General features: G+C 35.5%; 1 protein-coding gene across 17 annotated transcripts in view; it reads right to left on the bottom strand.

The window, feature by feature from the left end:
- Positions 1-20,399, bottom strand: part of SLC10A7 (solute carrier family 10 member 7) — a 261,864-nt gene that overhangs the window by 193,033 nt on the left and 48,432 nt on the right. For 4 of the 17 annotated variants that reach the window (XR_012476991.1, XM_074229182.1, XM_074229181.1 and 1 more), the window contains exon 5: positions 18,040-18,149. The exons of 12 other annotated variants lie outside the window; for them this stretch is intronic. Coding sequence is in view for 3 of the 5 variants with exons in the window: in XM_074229182.1 (XP_074085283.1) it covers positions 18,040-18,149 (110 nt within the window). In the remaining 2 variants the exon portion in view is untranslated. Of the gene's footprint in view, positions 1-18,039; positions 18,150-20,399 lie in introns of those variants that run through there. One more of the 17 variants, XM_074229192.1, reaches the window with a different exon arrangement.

The following is a 20,399-nucleotide window of genomic DNA, read 5'->3' as shown; positions in this document are numbered from 1 at the left end:
CCTACATCAATGCTAAACCCAAATAGGAACAGGACCCCCGAATTCCCTACAGGCAGCACAGTGACCCGTTTTTAAGTCTATAACTGCCCTAAGTTCTAAGATATTTAACGTAACTTTCAATTCTAAAAGCCCCTGAACTACAAGCCAAAAAGCTAAACCTCTGTCCCTCACTAGTCAAATGAAGGGCTGGTCAAGATGACCTCTTCCAATTTTAAAATCTTATCAATTATAATTCAAAAATATTAAATTTCATTTCCTCACTAGTAGACTGAAAAGTTGGACAAAATTAAGGTTGCCAACAGTGAGGAGGAAAAGAGATTTTTATTCATTAAAAAAAATGCTAAATCAGAAATGTACTTCAAACTAATGAGGGAATAAAATTATGTGGAATAATTAAGGACAATAAAAGATACATCATTCTATTAATAAGAATTTGTTAATAAATTAGCATTGAGGAACAAAAACATAATAAAAAGTACAAGGTTTTGTATAAATAAGGTTTCTTCTAAGTTTCTAAGAGAATTTTATAATTTTGAGGGGGAAAAATGAGAGCTACGTAAAACAAAATTACTGGGTATAGGCATTCAATAATCTTAGCAATATTTTGGCAACTATTCTGCATGACTTTTCAAAACAGTTTTATTGGAGCTGCTAGGTGGCGCAGTGGGGTGGCTAGGTGGTACAATGGATAGAGCACTGGCCCTGAAATCTGGAGTACCTGGGGTTCAAATTCCGCCTCAAACACTAAATAATTACCTAGGTGTCTGGCCTTGGGCAAGCCACTTAACCCCATTGCCTTGTAAAAACCTAAAAAAAAAAAAATTATAACAGTTTTTTTATAAATCCAGATGCCTGAAGAGTCAGGATGATATAGGGAAGAGAGCTTGCCTTGGAGTTAAGAGTTAGTCAATGAGCAGTTATTAAACTACCCTGCTAAGCCTTGGTTTTACAAAGAAAGGCATTAGATAGTCCTTACTCTCAAGGAGGGCAGCCTCATGGAGAACACAACAGGTAAATGCCTAGGCACAAATAAGACATGTACAGAATAAACTGGAGACAATGAACCGAGGGAAGATGGCATTAAGAGGAATCACAAAAGACATCCTAAAAGTATTAATCATTTGGAACTTGAAGGAGAGGTCAGTGAAGCCAAGAGGCTGAGTTGAATAGGGAGAGAATTCCAGGCCTGGAGGACAGCAGTTGAAAAATGCCCAGCTTCAAGTCTGGCCTCTGATCAGTGCTGTCCATGTGACCATTGTCCACTCTTCTAAGTTCTCAACACCTCCAAGACATCTTCTAAGATGACAGACTCATTACCAAACTGCATTATTAGGGGAAGCTTCCATGGGGGGAAGGCCTCACATTGATGAAGCAAGAGAGGGCATACAATGCTAAGAAAGGATGCTCAAGATAGGCAAATTCACACTGCATAGATTTCTTTCGACCTCATTAAAAACTTTTAATAAAGTCTAAAAATTTTTTTTTTTAAAAATCATAAATACAAATGAAACAGTAGCTATTTTTAATGGAAATCACCTACAAAGTTAAGACACAGTCATGGTCTCATTAAAAAAAAAAGTGAATTTGGAGTTTAATCCTCCACTTTATTTTCCCACCACTATTTCCAAATGACAATGTCTAGCTCCAAATCAACTTTGGACTCTGCCCCCTGGAACACTAACAGATGAGCTTTTGCCTGACCTTGCACACACCTGGTGTGTGCATCACCCTGTGGTAAGTTCATGCCCCTTTCGAGCTCTCTTTCATGTCTTGTCTCTATTAGAATATAAACTCCTTGAGAGTAACAAATGTCTTTCTTGTGTTTATTTCTATTCACAATTCTTAGTACAGAACTTGGTATATAGTAAGCATATAATGATAGCAATAATAGCTAATATAATGCTTCAAGGATTTCAGAAATCTTTATATGATTACTTTCTCTGTCATATATCTAATATTTCTCTATCCACCTATCTCTATCCTCTCTCAACCTATCAATCTCATCTATCCCATCTTTCTTTCTCTCTTCCTCACTTTCCTTCTTCCTTCTTTCCTTTCTTTATCACCTAATATAACCCCATTTTGGAACACTGATTATCAGAGCAAGTGAAATGACTTGTTCCAAATCACAGAAGCAACAAATGGCAAAGAGCTCTGACTCAAGCTCCAGTCCTTTGGCTCTAATCCATTACTGACCTATAAACATTTATTCAGGTCCTACAATGTGTTAAGATCTTGTTCTAGGAGCTGGGGATACAAAGACAGAAACAAAATGGTCCCTACTCTTAATGAACTTACAATCTAGCTGAGAAAGAGGTACTGATTTTTACAATTAGGTCCAAGAAAAATGAACACACACACACACACACACACACACACACACACACCACACAGACAGAAGGTAATTTGGAGGAAGGGAGACAGGAGGGGATTCAGAAAGACTGGACACAGGTGGTAGTATCTGACTTCATCCTTGAAGAAAGGCAGGGCTAGTATTCCCTTCATTGATTAAAAGCGTGCCAGTGATTCCTTTCCCAATCTGTAGCTGAATTAAATCAAGACTTAAAGAGAAAAAAATAAGGTAGCATAATGAAGGAGTGCAATGTCATCTTGTTACTAGAGATTCACTGCTTCTTCTATCTTCAGCCTAAAAAGATATAATTCTAGTGTCTAGTTTACTAAGTGTCATTCTCTTTATTACATAGACAGATAGTCTGCACACACATATAAATACACACATGCACATACACACAAACAAATGTGAAATGAACATTTCACATAGACAACTTCTCTAAAAGAAGGAAAACTAGTTAGAGAGGAAGTTTTGGAAGGTTTTGATTTGGGGTCTCTTTAAATTTTAAAGTTAATCCTTCTGTTTGTGACTGAGAGTAGATTTGCTTAGTGGGCCAAGGAACAGTTCTATCATCACAAATAATGGACTGCCAAGAGATGATTTAATAAAGGGGACCAGCAGAACAATGATCTATAAGTAACTCTGCCAACCTGAGGGGTCCTTCTGGTCAAATGTTTTATATCTATAAGTGATTTTCTCTAAAAAAAAAACTACCTGAGAAGACAGTCTCAAAAGAATACAGTAATAATAACCTCTCAAACACACTTTTATTTAAGTTCAAATTCTCAGTGATGTTAAGCTGTGATTAAAAAAAAAACACTTAAAGGTCTTGTCCTCAAACTCCTCTGGAGACACAATATCTATAACACGATTAGAGTTCTAGTTAGACAATACATTCAGCAATCCCAAAGTGTATTATTTTTCTATTCAAGAGGAATAAGGGAACAGGGCATCTTTTCAAATGTTGCCCTTTAGATCTCATCCCCAAAATGGTGCCATTTGAGGGGGGGGGGGGCAGGAAGCATGGTACTGAAATAGACAAACTGTGTCCAATACTTCAGTGTTGTGATCATGGACCATCCTGCCTTCAGAGGAGAAGGCAAAATAAAATGCTATTCATCATGCATTAAGGCTGAAATAGAGTCTATGGTTGGAGAAAATAGGGCATTAGTCAACATATCCTTGAGCTATGAAGGGTGTTGGAGCTGCAGTGTTGGTGGAGATTCAAATCAATTCAGCAAACATTAAACACCTACTGTTTACAAGGAATTGTGTTAAGCTTTAGATACAAAGCTACAAAAATGAAAAGCAGCCCTGGCATTCAAAGTCTTTACATTCTGCTGGTAGAAGGTGACATATACACAAATAAAGATGTTCACTGTAATACAGAATGACCTCAGAAAAGACAAGGCAAGGCACTAACTCAAGGGAAAGAACCCTGAATTTTGGAGTCAGAGGCTGTGGTTCTTCTACTTCCTATGAAAGTCTTTTTTTCTCTAGCCCTCAGCTTCCTCAACTACAAAATATAAGGACCTCTAAGGTCCTTTCCAACTTCCATCCCTATGAGTCACCATACACTATAACTATGACTTAAATGTCTCTGATATTAAAAAGTATGCTTAGTCCATCACTCATTTTTCTTGGCAAACAGGGTTATTTTGGTGAGATGTTCAAGATGTAGGTTAAACTCTCCTAATATAAATTCTCATCCCTTAGGAAAAGCAAAATTTGGTGAAGAAGGGAGTTGTGTGAGTTCATTCAGACTGAGAGAAAATGGATGAGGGTTTTTGGTAAGTTAGGAGACCTGTGTTTGAATCATGCCTCAAAAACTACCTCTGTGGCTATGGATAATTAACAACTCAGAGAGTTAACTTCCCCAATTATAAAATGACTATGATAAAGCTTCCACTAATTAATCTATGTTTTAACTGGAGTCTTCCATAAGAGTTCACCATGTAGTCAGGGGTAAGAGAAACAAAAGATTTCCTATGCTTTCAAAAAATCTAACAAATTTGAGTTTTAGAATTATAACAGCAATGTCAAACTCAATAGAATTGGAGGCTGCTGCAGAGGTTGAGGGTCCGGGGTTCAAGTCCCTTTTCAGGCGCCAGTCTGCAGGGTCCAGATATATCTGTGTCACCTAATCTCACTTCAGGAGGGCTATCAATTCACTTCCCCTGATCAATCTGTTAACCCCTCTACAAAAGCTGCTTCAGGTCTAACCTGCAGGGGTCCAGCCCCCACGGGGTCCTTGGAACCTGACAGGAGGGATAAAGTCGGCGAAATGAGTTGAGTCAACAAGTGGGTAAAGGCAGGAGCAGGGTGACTGACTATCAGCTGCTTAGATTTATTTTTATAGTCTCAGAATCATATGAAACAAGCAAACTAAAATCATTTCCTTGGTTACAAAAGTGTACAATTTTCATCATTAATCATATAGTTCATATGGTTACAAGTTTGATCATGTAGTGGTTACAAGTGTGATTATCAATCATGTAGTTAATTTTCTTGTCCCTGCTCAGACCGTGATGACCTCAACCTGCCTGTTGCCTAGTTTGTTGCTGCATAGTAAAGTTATTAATTAAACAGAACTTTCCTGATAATAATCTTTGATATAATTTGTTTAATGGAATGCTTTTATGTTTTTTGTGCTGCATATGTAATGTTTTTCGATATGCTCCCTTGACAACCTATAGTGAGGGTAGTTATGTTTGTCCAGCTGTCCGTTGACTCCTTCAATAACCAATTTTCCTTTCAGCCCTTGTTGGTAGATGCTACAGTTTCTATGACTTTTTATTCTTTCCCAATAAACTAAGGTTTTTAGAGTTCACATATTGGTTACCTATACTAATCACCATCTTTATCATATATTCCTGTGTATGATAAGGGGGGCAAAACTGTAAATTTCCCTGGAATTCTATCTGACCCATCTTGTATCTGTTTTCCCTGTTTATATATTCTGACATCTCCCTGGAACTCCCAGTGCTGTATTTTCCAAAGATTTTATAATGTTGAAGCCTTCTGTATGCCTCAGGGAGAGGCAGTCCTGTTAAATTTGGACAGAGTTCACAATCTGTTTTATTCAAGGAATTTCTCTGAAAATCCTTCCTTTATAGTCACTCCACTATTAGGATGAGTAAGTTTTGCAATTAATAATAGACTTATACATATGGGTATACATGGAATACATATATATACATATATACATATATACATATATACATATATATATATTGAAGAAGGAAATGTTCCATCAGGCGGTGTGACCGCCTTCAGTCTTCTTGCCATGACTGTGTCAAACAGCTTAGAGACCCTGGCTCCCAACAGGCTGCTAAACATACATTAGGCTCTCTGCTGACCATATAATGACTTAGAAACTACATATTATTATGGTATATGATTGTGATGGAATACTATTGTCTTATAAGAAATGATGAAGAGGATGGTTTCAGAAAAACTTGGAATGACCTGTATGAACTGATGCAAAGTAAAGTGACCAGAACCAGAAGAGCAGTCAAAACAGTAAAAGAAATACTTTGAAAGCATCAGGAACTCTGATCAAAACAGTGAGGCTCCACAATTAGAAAAAACTCATGATGAAATATGCTATACAACTTCAGGGAGAGACAGACATAGTAAACTCAAAGTACAATATTATATATTTTTCCTTGCCTTTTTGGGGGGGGAAAAAGATGGCTAATGTGCAAACTTGTCTTACATAATTTATATATATATATATATACATATATATATATATGTATATATATATATATATATGAATGTACGTAATACTTTTATTTGTCTTCTCATTGTATAGAAGGGAGAGAATTTGAAACTGAAAAAAATTTTTAAAGCTCTCTGTGCTTTAAAAGAAAAAGAAAGAAACATCATATCTATGTTCTTTATATATTTACTTATTTTGTTCAGTACTACTCAATTTCATATTAATCTGGTTCTGGACACAAATCAGTTCCATGGTTGCCTGCTTGACACTTCTGCTCTAAAACATAGGTAAGCCATTTAATTATTCCTTTTCAGGACCAGAAGATTTCCCTTCCAGCTCTCTACTCTTTATTTGTAAACCTTACTGCACTCTATAAATGCCATCTACTATCACTATTATTATTAATAATATGAATATGTGAAGGACTCATAGAATAAAAAATTAACTGCTTAGATGTAAACCACCTATTCCCCATAAATCCATGTTTTGCACAGTCAGGGGGCTATTAGGATAGAATACAGAATACACTGTCAAACCTGACTGATATATTGGTGATTTTTGTTGAACTGCTTTTTTTTCTTTGTTGACAGAAATGGCTCTTGGGGGTGGGGGGGACAGGAGGCAGATTTTAGAAAGGTGATATAAAAACAAAATATGTCAATAAATAAATTTAAGATCTCTATGTATAAATACTATATATGTATGTGTACATATCTATATATATATATAATATATATAAATTCTCTCCAAATATTCAGAAAACTTTCACATTTGTAAAATATTCTATGAATTTAAAAATGCCTCAAGATATAATCAAGCTTATTTAAATTTCATTTAACCATCAATTAGACTAAATTCATGACCCAAATTGTTCAGTATAATTTAAAGTTTTTGAAAATGTTTAAATTAAGTTATAATTCTGTGTTTGGCTTTTAAGTTATAATTTTGTGTTTGGCTTTTAACCTATCTCTTCTCCTCTATCAATTTTTTCCCTCATCCTTCTGGTCTTAAAATCACAAGAGCTTTATAGCTTTTCTATAAAATTTATTCCCTTAACTATTCAGTACATCTATTTTCTAATCCCCAATTCGCTTAATTAAATTCAACGTAAATTTAAATTGCAATTAACATCTTTTGAGGGATTACATGTTCTAATCACAATTATGCAATGAATATTTGAAATACATACATTTTGTTATATTATCTGAAATGCAAATTGACATTCAAAAAAAGAGATGTCTAATAAAAAACGTATATTACTGAAGACTTTATTATGGAACTCAAGGGACTGAAATTAAGATTTGATTTTTTGAGGGCAGAAAAAAAATGTAGGTACAAAGATAAAATCAATTGCTCCCCCTACCAGAATCCCATAAAAGTGGCTTGAAATCTTTAACAGACAGCACCACAATTTTAATTTTTCCTTTAACGTTAATAAAAAATGCAACATGAATTTCATATTACTCTAACTTTTACTAGCTTAAGTGGTCTTAAACAAAAAAAAAAATCACATGCAAATTCTGTAGACAAAATCTGTCTCATTGTCTCAGATATGCCAAGCAAACTGATGAAAGGTCAAAGCAGTAACTTGATTTTTCTTCCTATTGTATGCATATTCTCTCTTCTAAGTCTGTAGCTGGCAGAAGGGCAGCAAGTTAGCATCCGAGCTATAATACAAGCAGCAAATTTTGGCAAGCACAGGACCTATCTTGATTTCAAGAATATGGATCTAGCACTGAATGGGATTTTAGAGGTTATCCAGTAACCTCATGGTTTATAAATGAAATTAAATGACCTACTTCAGCTCACATCAATATTAAGAAAAGTAAGGGGTATCCAGAAAAAGAACTGTGGAGTTTAAACAGAAACCAATTAGGTACTACATAATTTTGTTATCTCTAATATTTCCTCAAGGATAAGATTGTTTCCATAGCATGGAAACAATGTAAAGATTATCAGACTGTTTTCTGTGGGGGGGGGAGGGAAGGGAGGGTGTGGAAAATTGCAAAATTTAAAACCTTACGGAAAAATGATAGGCAGAAACTACTATTGTATAATTGGAAAACAGATAAAATGTTAATGAAAAAAAGAAAAGTTAAGTGGCACAACCATGATTCAAACTCAGGTCCTATGGTATTCTTTCCAAAATTTCTCCTCTCTGCTGAAATTATACTAGCTGAGACAGGAAAAAATGTCAAACCTCAACACATAACAATGCTGTTGTTCATCTATAATCTAAAATAATCACTAAGAATCCAAAGAAGTTCATTCTTAAGGCAAGCAGTTATTTGTTGAAGATATACATGTAAAAGGAGGGACCAGGTAGAGACATAAGAAATAACACTAAGGAGACAGTGATGCTATGGAAATAGAATTGGATTTGGAGTCTGAAGACTGACTCTTTACTTACTTAATATCTTTTTGCCCCAGGGAAGTCATTGAATTTCTCTGGATCTCAGTTTCCTCATTTGTAAAATGAGAAGGATGGATTAAAGAAAATTTGAGAACTTCTCTTCCAGATCTAAATATATTAGCATATGATTTGATCACACTCAAGTATACCAAAGACCACCATGATGAGAGTACTCTAACACCTATCCATGCCTGCCCACCTCTCATTCATATCCTCTCAACAAATACACCACAGCAGGAAACAACTGTTCAAAATTCAAAAGTCTAAAGCAAACTTGATACCAAAGAAAAAAATATCATGTTTTGTTTGATCCATGAAAAAAGGCAAACAACCAATCTCCCAAGTTCCAACAGGAGAAAAAAATTCCAACAGTATAATATAGTTTTAAATGACAGCATTGCGGAATAAGAGTTTACCCCTTATCAGATGACTTTTTTTTGCAAGCAGCATTTCTAAGGGACACAACTCTGAAAGAAGAGTGGAATCCACATATTAACAAGTCAACTCATAAAGTGATCTTACCATATGGGAAAACCTGGACCCTTCTCCTGCTGTCATTGTTCTAAGGTCAGGGTACATTTACCTTCCTTCTAAAGAGATTATTTCTTTAAATAACACATCACTAAATATTTGAGGTGAGGTTCAGATTTAAAACTAACTACATAGAAGCATCTCCTACCATTCGACCATGAGAAGACTTTTAACCTGAGAGTTTATTCATATATGATTACATAAACCTACCATCTTCTTAAGGACATTCATGGTAGGTTCTTTTTGGGAGACCTTGTCCAAGAAGAGAAAACCTCCTGGGGAAAAAGTTCCACATGGTCTAATTGTCTATCTGGACTTTTACCAAAGTATCAATGATCAGTATAGCTCTTTTTTGAGAGCTTGAACAGAAACCAGCACCCCATTGGGAACTGAATCACCACTTAAGAAGCCATCATCAGCAACTATTCTTCTCCTAAATGATGAGTTGAAATTGTCTCTTAAGTCTATGTTTTGAAAGGGGAAAGGAAGTAGGGCTGTTGTTAAATGGGGTTGTAAAAAAAACACAAAAAACAAGCAACAAATATAACCTGCCTCCACATCTAAAGGAAAAAAAGATAATTTAAAATACAGTATAGGAAGTAAATGCATATTTTGAGAGGGTGATGAAGATTTTGAAAAATATCCCATTATCAGCACTGTACACAGGTACATTACAGAACCTTAGTTTAAAATAAATTACCCTAAATGCCTGCTTTGGTAAGCACTTCAACAGGCCTTCTGCTGGGACTGGGAGTCACATATCCAGAAATTAATTAAGAAATGAACTGTTTCCTGAGCCCAGTGATGAGGCCCAGGCTGAGTCCTTCCTCATGAACTTTGTGGCTCCCACCTCCTCTAAGACTCTTCCTCCAGACTTCCTTCTCATATTTGCATATCTGTGCAGCCTGATTCTTTTTTTTTCCCCAAACCCCTTTGCCCTTTCAATCATGAAGCATATTACTCCACTGTCAGTGCAAAGCAGGCCCTAACAACAGGGAACCCAGCTGGGATAGGAAGAGGGCAGGAGGCTCATGCATTAACATAATAATCCAACTGTGTTCCCATAGGCCCTTAGGGCAGACAGCATATTAGGTAGGCCTCCTGCGCAGACCCTGGTGGAAGCTGCCTTATCACCTGCCTATCAACCGGTGGCAGAGAGAGGCAGCTCGATAGCAGCAGCTCCTGCCAAGCTGTGGTGCCCAATTACCTTACTACAAAAGACAGAAATCCATTTCTCTATGTCTGTTTAATGTACTCAATGCGGTCCCTTATTTATGATTTGAATCTGTGTCTCTGCATCATTTCCAAGGGATTGACTTACTGCTTTTTAACTTCTGAAAGTCGAACTTGTCTGAAGGCAGGCCAGAGCATGCCAAGAAGCATCCGAAACCCAGAGGTCAACAAGGGTGGGTCAAACTGAGGGCGTGGGCAACTGGTCTTCAGGAGTTATCTCAACCAATAAGAGAGAAAGGGAAGTGGCCATTACTGTTTCCTCTGGAGAGGAGGAAAGAGAATTGAGAGACAGACAAAAAAAAATCAACTATACACTGGTGGTTTCTCAAAATTTGCTATTTATGCTAACCTAAACAGATCCAATTTTAAGAGCTGTCCACATGTAACACGTACTTTGGAGAACACTAGCTTGGAAACTGAGTGAATCACTAACCACTGGCTGAAGGAAAATATAACAAAAGATAAGCCAATGACACCATCACACCATTACTTCATTGATGGTCCTCTGCCAATCTTCACCAAACACATAAGTATCCTAAGATTCTTTTAGGTATCCTAAGATTCTTTTAGGTATCCTAAGATTCTTTTAGTATCATGACTTCTTTCGTTTTTAAGAAAAGATGCTGGTGGGAGCGAAGGGAGGGTGGGGGAAAAAGTGTAAAATTCAAAGAAAAGATGCTAGCTATATATAGCACACAGATTTCCCCCTTTCCATTTCTCCTTAGCTCTCACTGTTGTCCATCTTTTAGAAGGTTCAATTTCATTATTGGTCAGTTAAAAAAATCTCAGATTTATTCTATCTGTGTCTCCCCCACCCCCCTATCCCAAATGCTACCATTTATTATCAAATAAGGCAAAGACAAGAGAACCAGCCATTCAAGAGGTTTTAATTTATTACACAACTATACTTTTCATAATATTCTTAAAATACTAAAATGAGACATTTTGAAATCAAATTCGGCTTACTAAATGACACAAATTCAGTAGTCACATACTCCTTAGTCTATATTCTCTTAAAAAGAGAGTTCATTCACATGAAGAAGGCAAATAACTGACAATTTATTCCAAATAAAATAAGAGCTTTTAGAACTACAAAAAAACTAAGCTATTTAAAAGCACAAGAGTCTCCAATTATTAAGGAAACCTTTTCAACTGCTCACATACTTCCCAAAAAATGACTTTTTAGAAGGAAGTTATGTCTTGGTTTTGTACATATTTTAATAAAAAATGAATCCTTTCGTCTAGCAAAAATGCATTTATCTAACATTTCCATGAATATTAAATGTTACAGTACTAACATTATTATTTAAGGATATCAATCTAATACATTTTATGTGCATTCAAATAATTAGGTAAAAAGTAAATAACAAGGGTTATACCCAAGAAATAACATCAATTTTTTCCATTAGAGTTACTCCTGTTGGTTTAACAATAACTACTTTGGCACTCCATCAACAAATGAAGCTAACAACTGGATAAAATATCAGCTCTTTGGGTAACTACTAGACATACAAGAGAGAGGATAGATACTTCCATCATTGTGGAATTTGCTTCCTATACCCTTTACTAAGCAATCTGGGGAAAAACATAAAAAGAACAGAAAAAATAATAATAATTTGTCTTCTTCTGTGGGTCAAGTCTGGGCTATTTAGTGGTTTCTGAAAATACACTATATTACATTACACACTGATGGAACTGTAAATACAAAATATTAAACTCAATTATAAATATTAATGCTTATATGTGTGTTAAACAGCAAAATTATAATCCCCATTCCGACCTTTTGGGGATTCCAAATCTCTTTATAAATAAATTCTCATGATTTGACAAAACATAATGCATCTTCTGGGTCATTAAAAACTGAAATTTGATTTTTTGATTAAAAAACAGCCACACACACACACACAGAGTAGCTATTTGGTGGCAGGATTTTTATATATAGTCACCTAGACTCTGTTATAATTCTTACAAGAGGTAATCTTGCACTTTAGGGTAAAGGAGACCAGGGATACAAAATGGAAATCTAAGCATTCCCTTTGCTCATGGCTTTAACGATTTCCATTCCAAGCTCTGCCTTTCCAATCAGGACAACGGGACCTCTAGATTGGTCTGAGAGATTCCTTTTCTAGTCTTGCCTTTTAAGTCTAAGACATCAGTGCTGATACTAGCATTGACAACTCTCCTTCAGATTGAGTTTAAAAAACACTACCACAAAAAACAATTGTGAACGGAGATTAAATTTCTTCATTAAAAATAGGAGTAAATTTTAAAAAAAACACAAAAGAAATTTACATTTTTGTTTGAGCAAAATGGATCAATTTTGAAACACTTTTCCCCCCAAGTTTCATATATAGTCCTATATGGCAACTTATGGTTTGCAAAAGTATTTACATATATTAATTCATTTGAACCTCAAAACAAAATGGAGAAGTAGATTCTAGTAAGATCCTCTTTTTATAAACAGGGGCTAAGGGTCAGGGTCACACAAGTAAAAAGTTTCTCAGTCAGGATTTAATCTCAAGTCTCCATGTCCCTCCCTCATTCTATTTTGGCACCTTGCAAGCTCTAACAGAACTAAAGGAAATTAATTTTTAAGGAAATTACAGAAATCGTATACTCTAGGACTTCATAATTTTTCTAAAATCTTATTCCCGTTAAAATATTCCTTCCTTAGTTGTGGGAAATCTGGGACACTATTACATTGTTAATGGAGCTGTGAACTCATCCAACCTTTCTGGAGAGAAATTTGGAACTACGGCCAAAGGGCAACAAAAATGAGCATACCCTTTGATCCAGCAATACCACTACTGGGTATATAACCTGAAGAGATGATGAAAAAGGGTAAAAACTTCACTTGTACAAAAATATTCATAGCAGCTCTGTTTGTGGTGGCAAAGAATTGCAAATCAAGTAAATGTCCTTCAATTGGGGGAATGGCTTAGCAAACTGTGGTACATGTATGTCATAGAACACTAGTGTTCTATTAGAAACCAGGAGGGATGGGAATTCAGGGAAGCCTGGAGAGATTTGCATGAACTGATACTCAGCGAGATGAGCAGAACCAGAAAAACACTGTATACCCTAACAGCAACATGGGAGTGATGATCAACCTTGATGGACTTGCTCGTTCCATCAGTGCAACAAGTAGGGACAATTTTGGGCTGTCTGCAATGGAGAATATCATCTGTATCCAGAGAAAGAACCATAGAGTTTGAACAAAGTTCAAGGACTATTCCCTTTAATTTAGGAAAAAAAAAGATATCTTGTGGTCTGATCTTGTTATCTCTTATACTTTTTGTTTCTTCCTTAAGGATATAATTTCTCTCTCATCACACTCAATTTGGATCAATGTATAACATGGAAGCAAAGTAAAGACTGACAGATTGGAGAAAAATTGTAAAATTCAAATGAAATCTTTAATAAAAGAAAAAAAATTTAATTAAAAAAATAAAATATTCCTTCCTTTTTCGACTACTTACCTGTGTGAGGTCATATTTTCTTCATATACTTCAATCAAAAACCACTGGTCTAGCCTAACCCTTTTATTTCACAAATGAGAAAATTAACTCCCAGGGAAGGGAAGTGCCCTGGGACCACATTAAATCATAAGAGAACCAGATTGGAACCAGAGCCCCCTGACTCTATAACCATTACTCTGTTCGATTTTTGTACATTCTTTTCATCGAGTCCTTGGCATTCAGAGTTGAAAAGAACCTAAGAGATCATCTCATTCAACCTCCTCACTTTACAGATAAGGAAGCTGTGGCCCCCACAGGTGAGTAACTTAAGCAAGGTCACACAGGTAATTAATTTCTAATGGGCATTAAAATCCCAAGTCAGCAATTCTCCATAGTCTTCAGATATACCCTTATCTACTTCACTAAGTAGCAGGGACAACCCTAGGGAGAGTCTTGTTTCACACCCAAGAATTTTTTTTTTTTTTTGGAAACTCATTTTGCTTCATTAATGTAGATTTGGCCTCAGAGATAGTTTCTAGCTGGTGTATGTGTTCATGTCATTCTTCCCAAGGATAAGACTACATATGAAATACAAAAAAATTACAAAGTAAAATAGATGCTATTTTACTTTGTTTCTCCCTGAATAGCCCTTCAGCTGTTAAGGCATATAAATTTTTTTTCTCCAGGCAAAATCCCCAGGCTAATATAACTGCAACTTGTGTCTTTAGGAAGTTCTGCTTCTCAAATATTATTTCAATATATCTGATTTATCAGTACAGTTTCATTTCATATTTAACTATGTAGCAGTCCAATGGAGAAATGGAGGCCATTGGAAGGATTCCCTTCCTGTCAGCTATTCAGATTTTCTCATGGTAGAAGCATCCAGCATTCTTTTTCTGCTACACCTTGTCAAGTAAGCATCAAGACTCTCATTTCTGTCCCTTACTTTTCACTGTTTTATTAATAAAGCTGCAGGTTTTGAGGGTCAAGAAATTATCAGTTTTGATTCATGTATCCCACCCTTCCTTTGAGGATGCCCCCAACTATCATCACAAAGGCACTGCAAAAATTTGGTCTGATCATCTTGCAGCCTCAGCCTCTTAGGCAACTGTCACCAAGACAGTTATCTGGAACCCAAGAAAACTATCCAAAAACCTAAAGAAGGAAAAAATTAATTTAAAAATAAGAACCAGTAAAATACAAGCATCAAAGAAACCTTTCAAAATATAGTGATCCAAGAAAAGAGTCCCCAATGCCCTACCAAATCTACTCAAATCCTATTACTCAAGAGATTCCTCTGAGGATGCAAACCTAACTATTCAAAGCTTGGTCATCTTATACAACTACTATCCATGTCCTCCCAAAAGTCTGGAACCAGGGAACCATCTGCCAGTTCATGGATTTCTTCACTTTCTCTTGACTTCAGAAAGAAACCAATAGAGAAGGGGCGGCTAGGTGGTGCAATGAATAGAGCACTGGCCCTGCAGTCAGGAGTACCTGGGTTCAAATCCGGTCTCAGACACTTAATCATTACCTAGCCATGTGGCCTTGGGCAAGCCACTTAACCCCATTTGCCTTGCCAAAAATCCTAAAAAAAAAAACCCCAATAGAGAACAGAAGCTGCCTACAGTATTCCTCATTCTTACCCTGTAGCCAATCTTTTTTTTACTCCTGCATTTTAATGAAATCCTCTACTCTTCATCATAGTCCTAGGTAATGGTGGCAGTCAACTTTACTCTAGCATGAGCTTTTCCAAGTCTACAAAGTTTTTTATATTATGAAAAATAGGCATATTGGAGTATCCAGCATTCCAACCAACACCACTAACTTAAATTTTGCATTTGTCTTAAATCTATATGCATGGCATGATCTCTTTGCAAAGTATTGGCAAAGAAATAACAGAAACATCATTATCCTTCAAACAGGTTATACAAGGAGACAATCTATGTGGGGAGGAGGGGATGGGAGGCATAAATTTAGAGATTGAGATAGTTTGTCTCTTCCAATTAACCCCTATTTCAACCCAAATTCTTCCTTAAAAGAATGATAAAAAGGTGGAAAACAGGGTTAAGGAGAATAAAGAAAAATAACAAATGGGATGTGAATGTGAGGGAGAGCAATAAAATGAAAAGGAAGGGAGGAAGGGAGGGAAGAAGGAATGGAGGGAAAAAGGAAGAAAATAATGAATAGAGAAAAAAAGATCAAAGAATCACAAATTTGGAGTTGGAAGGGATGTTAAGTCCAATACTCATATTTTACAAAAGATGAAATAGAAATCTAGGGAAATGAAGTAACTTTCCAAGGGTCACTGGGACTATAAAATGACAGAACTGTCATTTAAATCTGTATTTAACTCTAAAGACAGCAACTTTTCAGTATGCTAACATGCCTTGATGCCCATAACCTCCAGGATATAAACAGAAAAGCTGGTATTTTCCTTTCCTTTTCATGTTCTAGAATGACATTGAATATCAGAAAAAGAAAAATTCAGAGGGATTAATACACACACACACACACACACACACACACACACACACACGCAAACACAAACTCTGAGTAGAAGTACAATAAAAATAAACACAGAAGTAGTCACAGCTATTAACAACTAAAAGCTATGTGGACAGAGAATAAACCCTAACTATGGTGGGTATATTTAATTTATAAAAATAAACAGATTTCTCATGACACTGATAATTTTATCTTCATTGCTTTGAAGGAGGTTGCCAGCAGCAATATCTGCCTATCTAGGGCTTTCCACTCTCCACATTTCAAATTTAGAAGGATAGAATTTTGAAAAGAAAGAAATAAAAAAAATTCACAATATCAAAGTAGCCTGAAGTTGCTGAGGGTGAACTCTAATCCTAGAAGATCATCCTTATTTGTGAAAATGAATACAGATCACATCTTACTATGACCAACTCTATGGGACCATCTATCTTATGTTGTGGCACATGAATATTGCTTGATCTGAGTAAGCATTCTAATAACTAAGACTTAGGTTTTAAACATATATATATATATATATATATATATATATATATATATATATATATTTCTTATTACTGAAATTGATGTTCAAAACAGGAAGTCAGAAATCATACTGGTTTTTAAAAGTCTACAATGCATTTTTTACAAGTGCAAAGTACAAATAATCAGTCAAGCATACAAGAGTGGTGAGGGAAAATACTAATGAACAAAATGAATTAAAAGTGCATAAATGAACAAAAAATACATTGCTATATAAATTTTTTTCTAGGGAAAAAAAAGTACAGGGGCCATTATAGCATTTTGCTTAATAGGTAAATTCTCTTTTGTCTTAAATGCTTAAAATAAACTAGGAATTAATTCATCATCACCCAAAAAGAAAAATCAATGAATCCCTGCAAAATCTTCCTTGGAGCTTCTTTCCCTAGAGAAGCTAAAAGAACCCTTGACCCCTGGACAATAATAATAATATCTTGGGACTGAATCACCAACAGATATAGTCAATTAGAACAGAAGAAACCTTTATAGATTTTGTGTATGTGGATTAGTTGCTCCTAAAGAATGTCATACCATAAGAGTTTTTTTTAAAAAAAAAAAAGCCTAATGATGCCCTTGCCTGCCAGTGGTATATAGATTTTGCTCCACAATGTTGCCAGGTTCAAAACATTTTAAACTTGCATTACACACACACACACACACACATATATATAATTTTTAAGCCAGAGATGAGCTTATCATCTCTTATATCAGAGGAAAAAATAGAGCTTTTTAAATGAACGTTTCATTAATTCCAAAGCAAAGTGAGACAAAAAGGGCTAAGTAATTCATAGAGTACAAATTTCCTTCCACTGAGATTTCAATAAGTTGTGCTCTAAAATTTCTGGCAAAAAAAAATATCTAAATTGTGACAATAAAATTTAAAGAGTAAAAGTTAATGATTCAAAGACAAAAAATCACCCACTCACTTTTTTTAAGTTTTTAACATAGATGAAATATGTTCTAGATTGACTCAATGGCCTTATTTGAGATAAGAATGATAGTAAATGTTTAGAAATTATACAAATACCTAAAATTTTTCATTTTTTCTGACAGTATATAGAGTTGAGCTCTATTACTATTATCATTTTCATCATTATTAGTACTGTTATTATATTACTAGAAATTGTCCTAAAAATAATATATGCTAAGAAATATATCAAAAAATAGAGTTACTTCAACAAAAGGGTTAATTAGGGATACAAATTTTCTCAGACTGTTAATAATGGGAATGACATATATTATGTGCCCATAAGTAATTCTCAGGTATCTTTGATCTTCAGCCCCACCGATTTCTGTTGCCTACCGTAGCCTGGCCTCTGGGACTCTCTCAGAACCAGACATCTGGCTACTTTGTTGTTTTAGACTAATCTCATCCCACGAGAGCTCAAGAAATGACACCAGGCAAGGAGGGTCCTGGCAAGGGAAAAAACATTACAATATTAGCAGGTCTTTTTTGAGTGGACTAGAGTACCAAAATTGTCTTCAAATTTTTGTGGGGGCTTAGGAGCTGTTCTGTTCTGTGGGGGGGGGGGGGTTTCCCTCAAGAATAATTTAAATGGAATATACATACACACATACATATATATATATATATACATATATATATGTATATATATATATACACACTCCACTTTTAAAGATAATCAATCATCTTTAAAAATTCACTGAATTTTAATCATGGAAAATTACAATGTGTACAGAAAAGTTAAGAGTGTTGGGGGTGGGGGGGGAGAATACAAATCAAATGGTTTCTGGACCCATCTGTTAGGGTTGGATGATGACTTATAAAACAAAGATTTTAATTGTCAGCTGAAAGGTGACACCAAAATTGTGGGATAATGCCTAAGATTTGCAAAATAGAGCTGCTCAGTTCCCATTATCCCAACCCCCCCCCACCCTGCTCTTTCTTCTTACTAACATTTTTTTTAGGATCTTGGCTGCCAATCAGCCAGAAGGATTTTGAGTAAGATGGAATTCTTTTTAAACATGCCTTTGAGATACCAGGAGCCAGGAAGGAGAGGAAATATGAGCTTTAAAAAGAAATAAAGGGGATTAGAACACAAAGGGATGGGGGGGAGACAAAAATCATCAATATTTTTCCCAGGGAAAAAAAATAATCAACAACATTTTTTAATATCTTTCTTTAGTGAAAAATGGTTTATCGCCAAATCAATACCTTCCAAAATCCAAGGAAACAATTTACACAAATAGGTTATACAAATGCAAGGTAAGTCAAGGAGGAAGGTACTCCCAATTTCTCAGTTTTATGGGTTTTTCTTCTTAAAACTTAAGGTATTAGCCTGAATTACTATCTCTATGCCTATATATTTGCCTATTTCTAGCCTATATATTTGAGTGAGAAATATTTCAAAATTTCTAAAACTAACATTATAGAGAATGGTTTGTTCTGCTGGATATGGAAAAGCAAAAGTCACTGTGCACTTGAATAAAATAACGAGGTGGCTTGTTCACATGGCTGGTTGGAAGAAATGGCTTGTTTTCCATTTTATGCTTCAATTTTCTTTGCATTAATAAAAAAGTGAGGCTGTATGGTGACTTTGGCTTTACCCTGTATTTCAAATCTAGTCCTCTCATGAGTTCATAATTCCCCATTTTAGCAATAACATTCACTGAAACCAGTTACCTCCATGGTGATTAATGACACAAACAGACAATTTCAAGACAGTATGAACATGAGAAAGGAAATCTTAACTAGGTGCATTTCTCTTTTTAATGAAAATTTCCCCCAGAAGAATATAAAGATGCTGGTGTAAAAAAAAAAAAAGAGATATAGTAAGAAAAGAGGAGGGGGAAGAAATAAAAAAAAAACCATGAGATCTTTTATTTCCAGTAGCTTCTTCTCCTCAAAGATGAAAAACCAAAGTGAAAAATCACACCTTGTTTTCTAAAGGGGGGAGGTCAGCAGGACTCTGCTATTATATCCAAGGAAAGCTGACAACCCAGAAAGGCTCTCACAAAGGCTTCTGGAACTGCAGGCCCCCATCAGAGAGGGTAGGCTGCTGTTCCAGGCCAGCTTCCCTCAATCTCACCTAAGGGAGCCACAGCAAATATATACTTAATTGATTGGTTTTCACCTGAGATTTCCAAAGCATTCTAAACAAACAAAAAGTTGAAATAACATTTTTAAAAAAAACAACTTTTTTGTGAATTTTACAATAATAATCATGGCTAACACTTATACAACTCTTCAAAGTTTGCAAAAGGCTTAGTAAATAGCATCTCATTTAATCCTCACAATTACCCAGTTCAGTCACTTATTACCTACATTTTATAAATGAAGAAAAGAATCTGAGAAAGGTCACAGTGACAAAATAAGGGTCTGAGAAGGGATTTGAATCCAAAGTTTTCCTGGCAGACCAGATATCTGGGTTGCATCATGGATAGAGCACAGGGCTGGGAAACAGGAAAACTCATCTTTCTGAGTTCAAATCTGGCATCAGACACTTACTAGCTGTGCTATACTGGGCAACTCACTTAACCTTGTTAGCTTCAGTTATTCTTCTGTAAAATGAGCTGAAGAAGGAAATGGTTCAACATTTCTTTGTGGCATATCATTGGTTGAGTCTCTGTGATATTTGTTCATGGAGGACCTTTTGATTACCTTCTTAACTGTTTCATAGGCTCTGTTTAGAAGTAAACCAT

The sequence above is a fragment of the Macrotis lagotis genome, chromosome 3 (assembly GCF_037893015.1).
Source record: "Macrotis lagotis isolate mMagLag1 chromosome 3, bilby.v1.9.chrom.fasta, whole genome shotgun sequence".
Classification (NCBI taxonomy): Eukaryota; Metazoa; Chordata; class Mammalia; order Peramelemorphia; family Peramelidae; genus Macrotis; species Macrotis lagotis.
The sequence above is the reverse complement of the archived record's forward strand: the minus strand, read 5'-3'. Positions and strand labels throughout refer to the sequence as shown.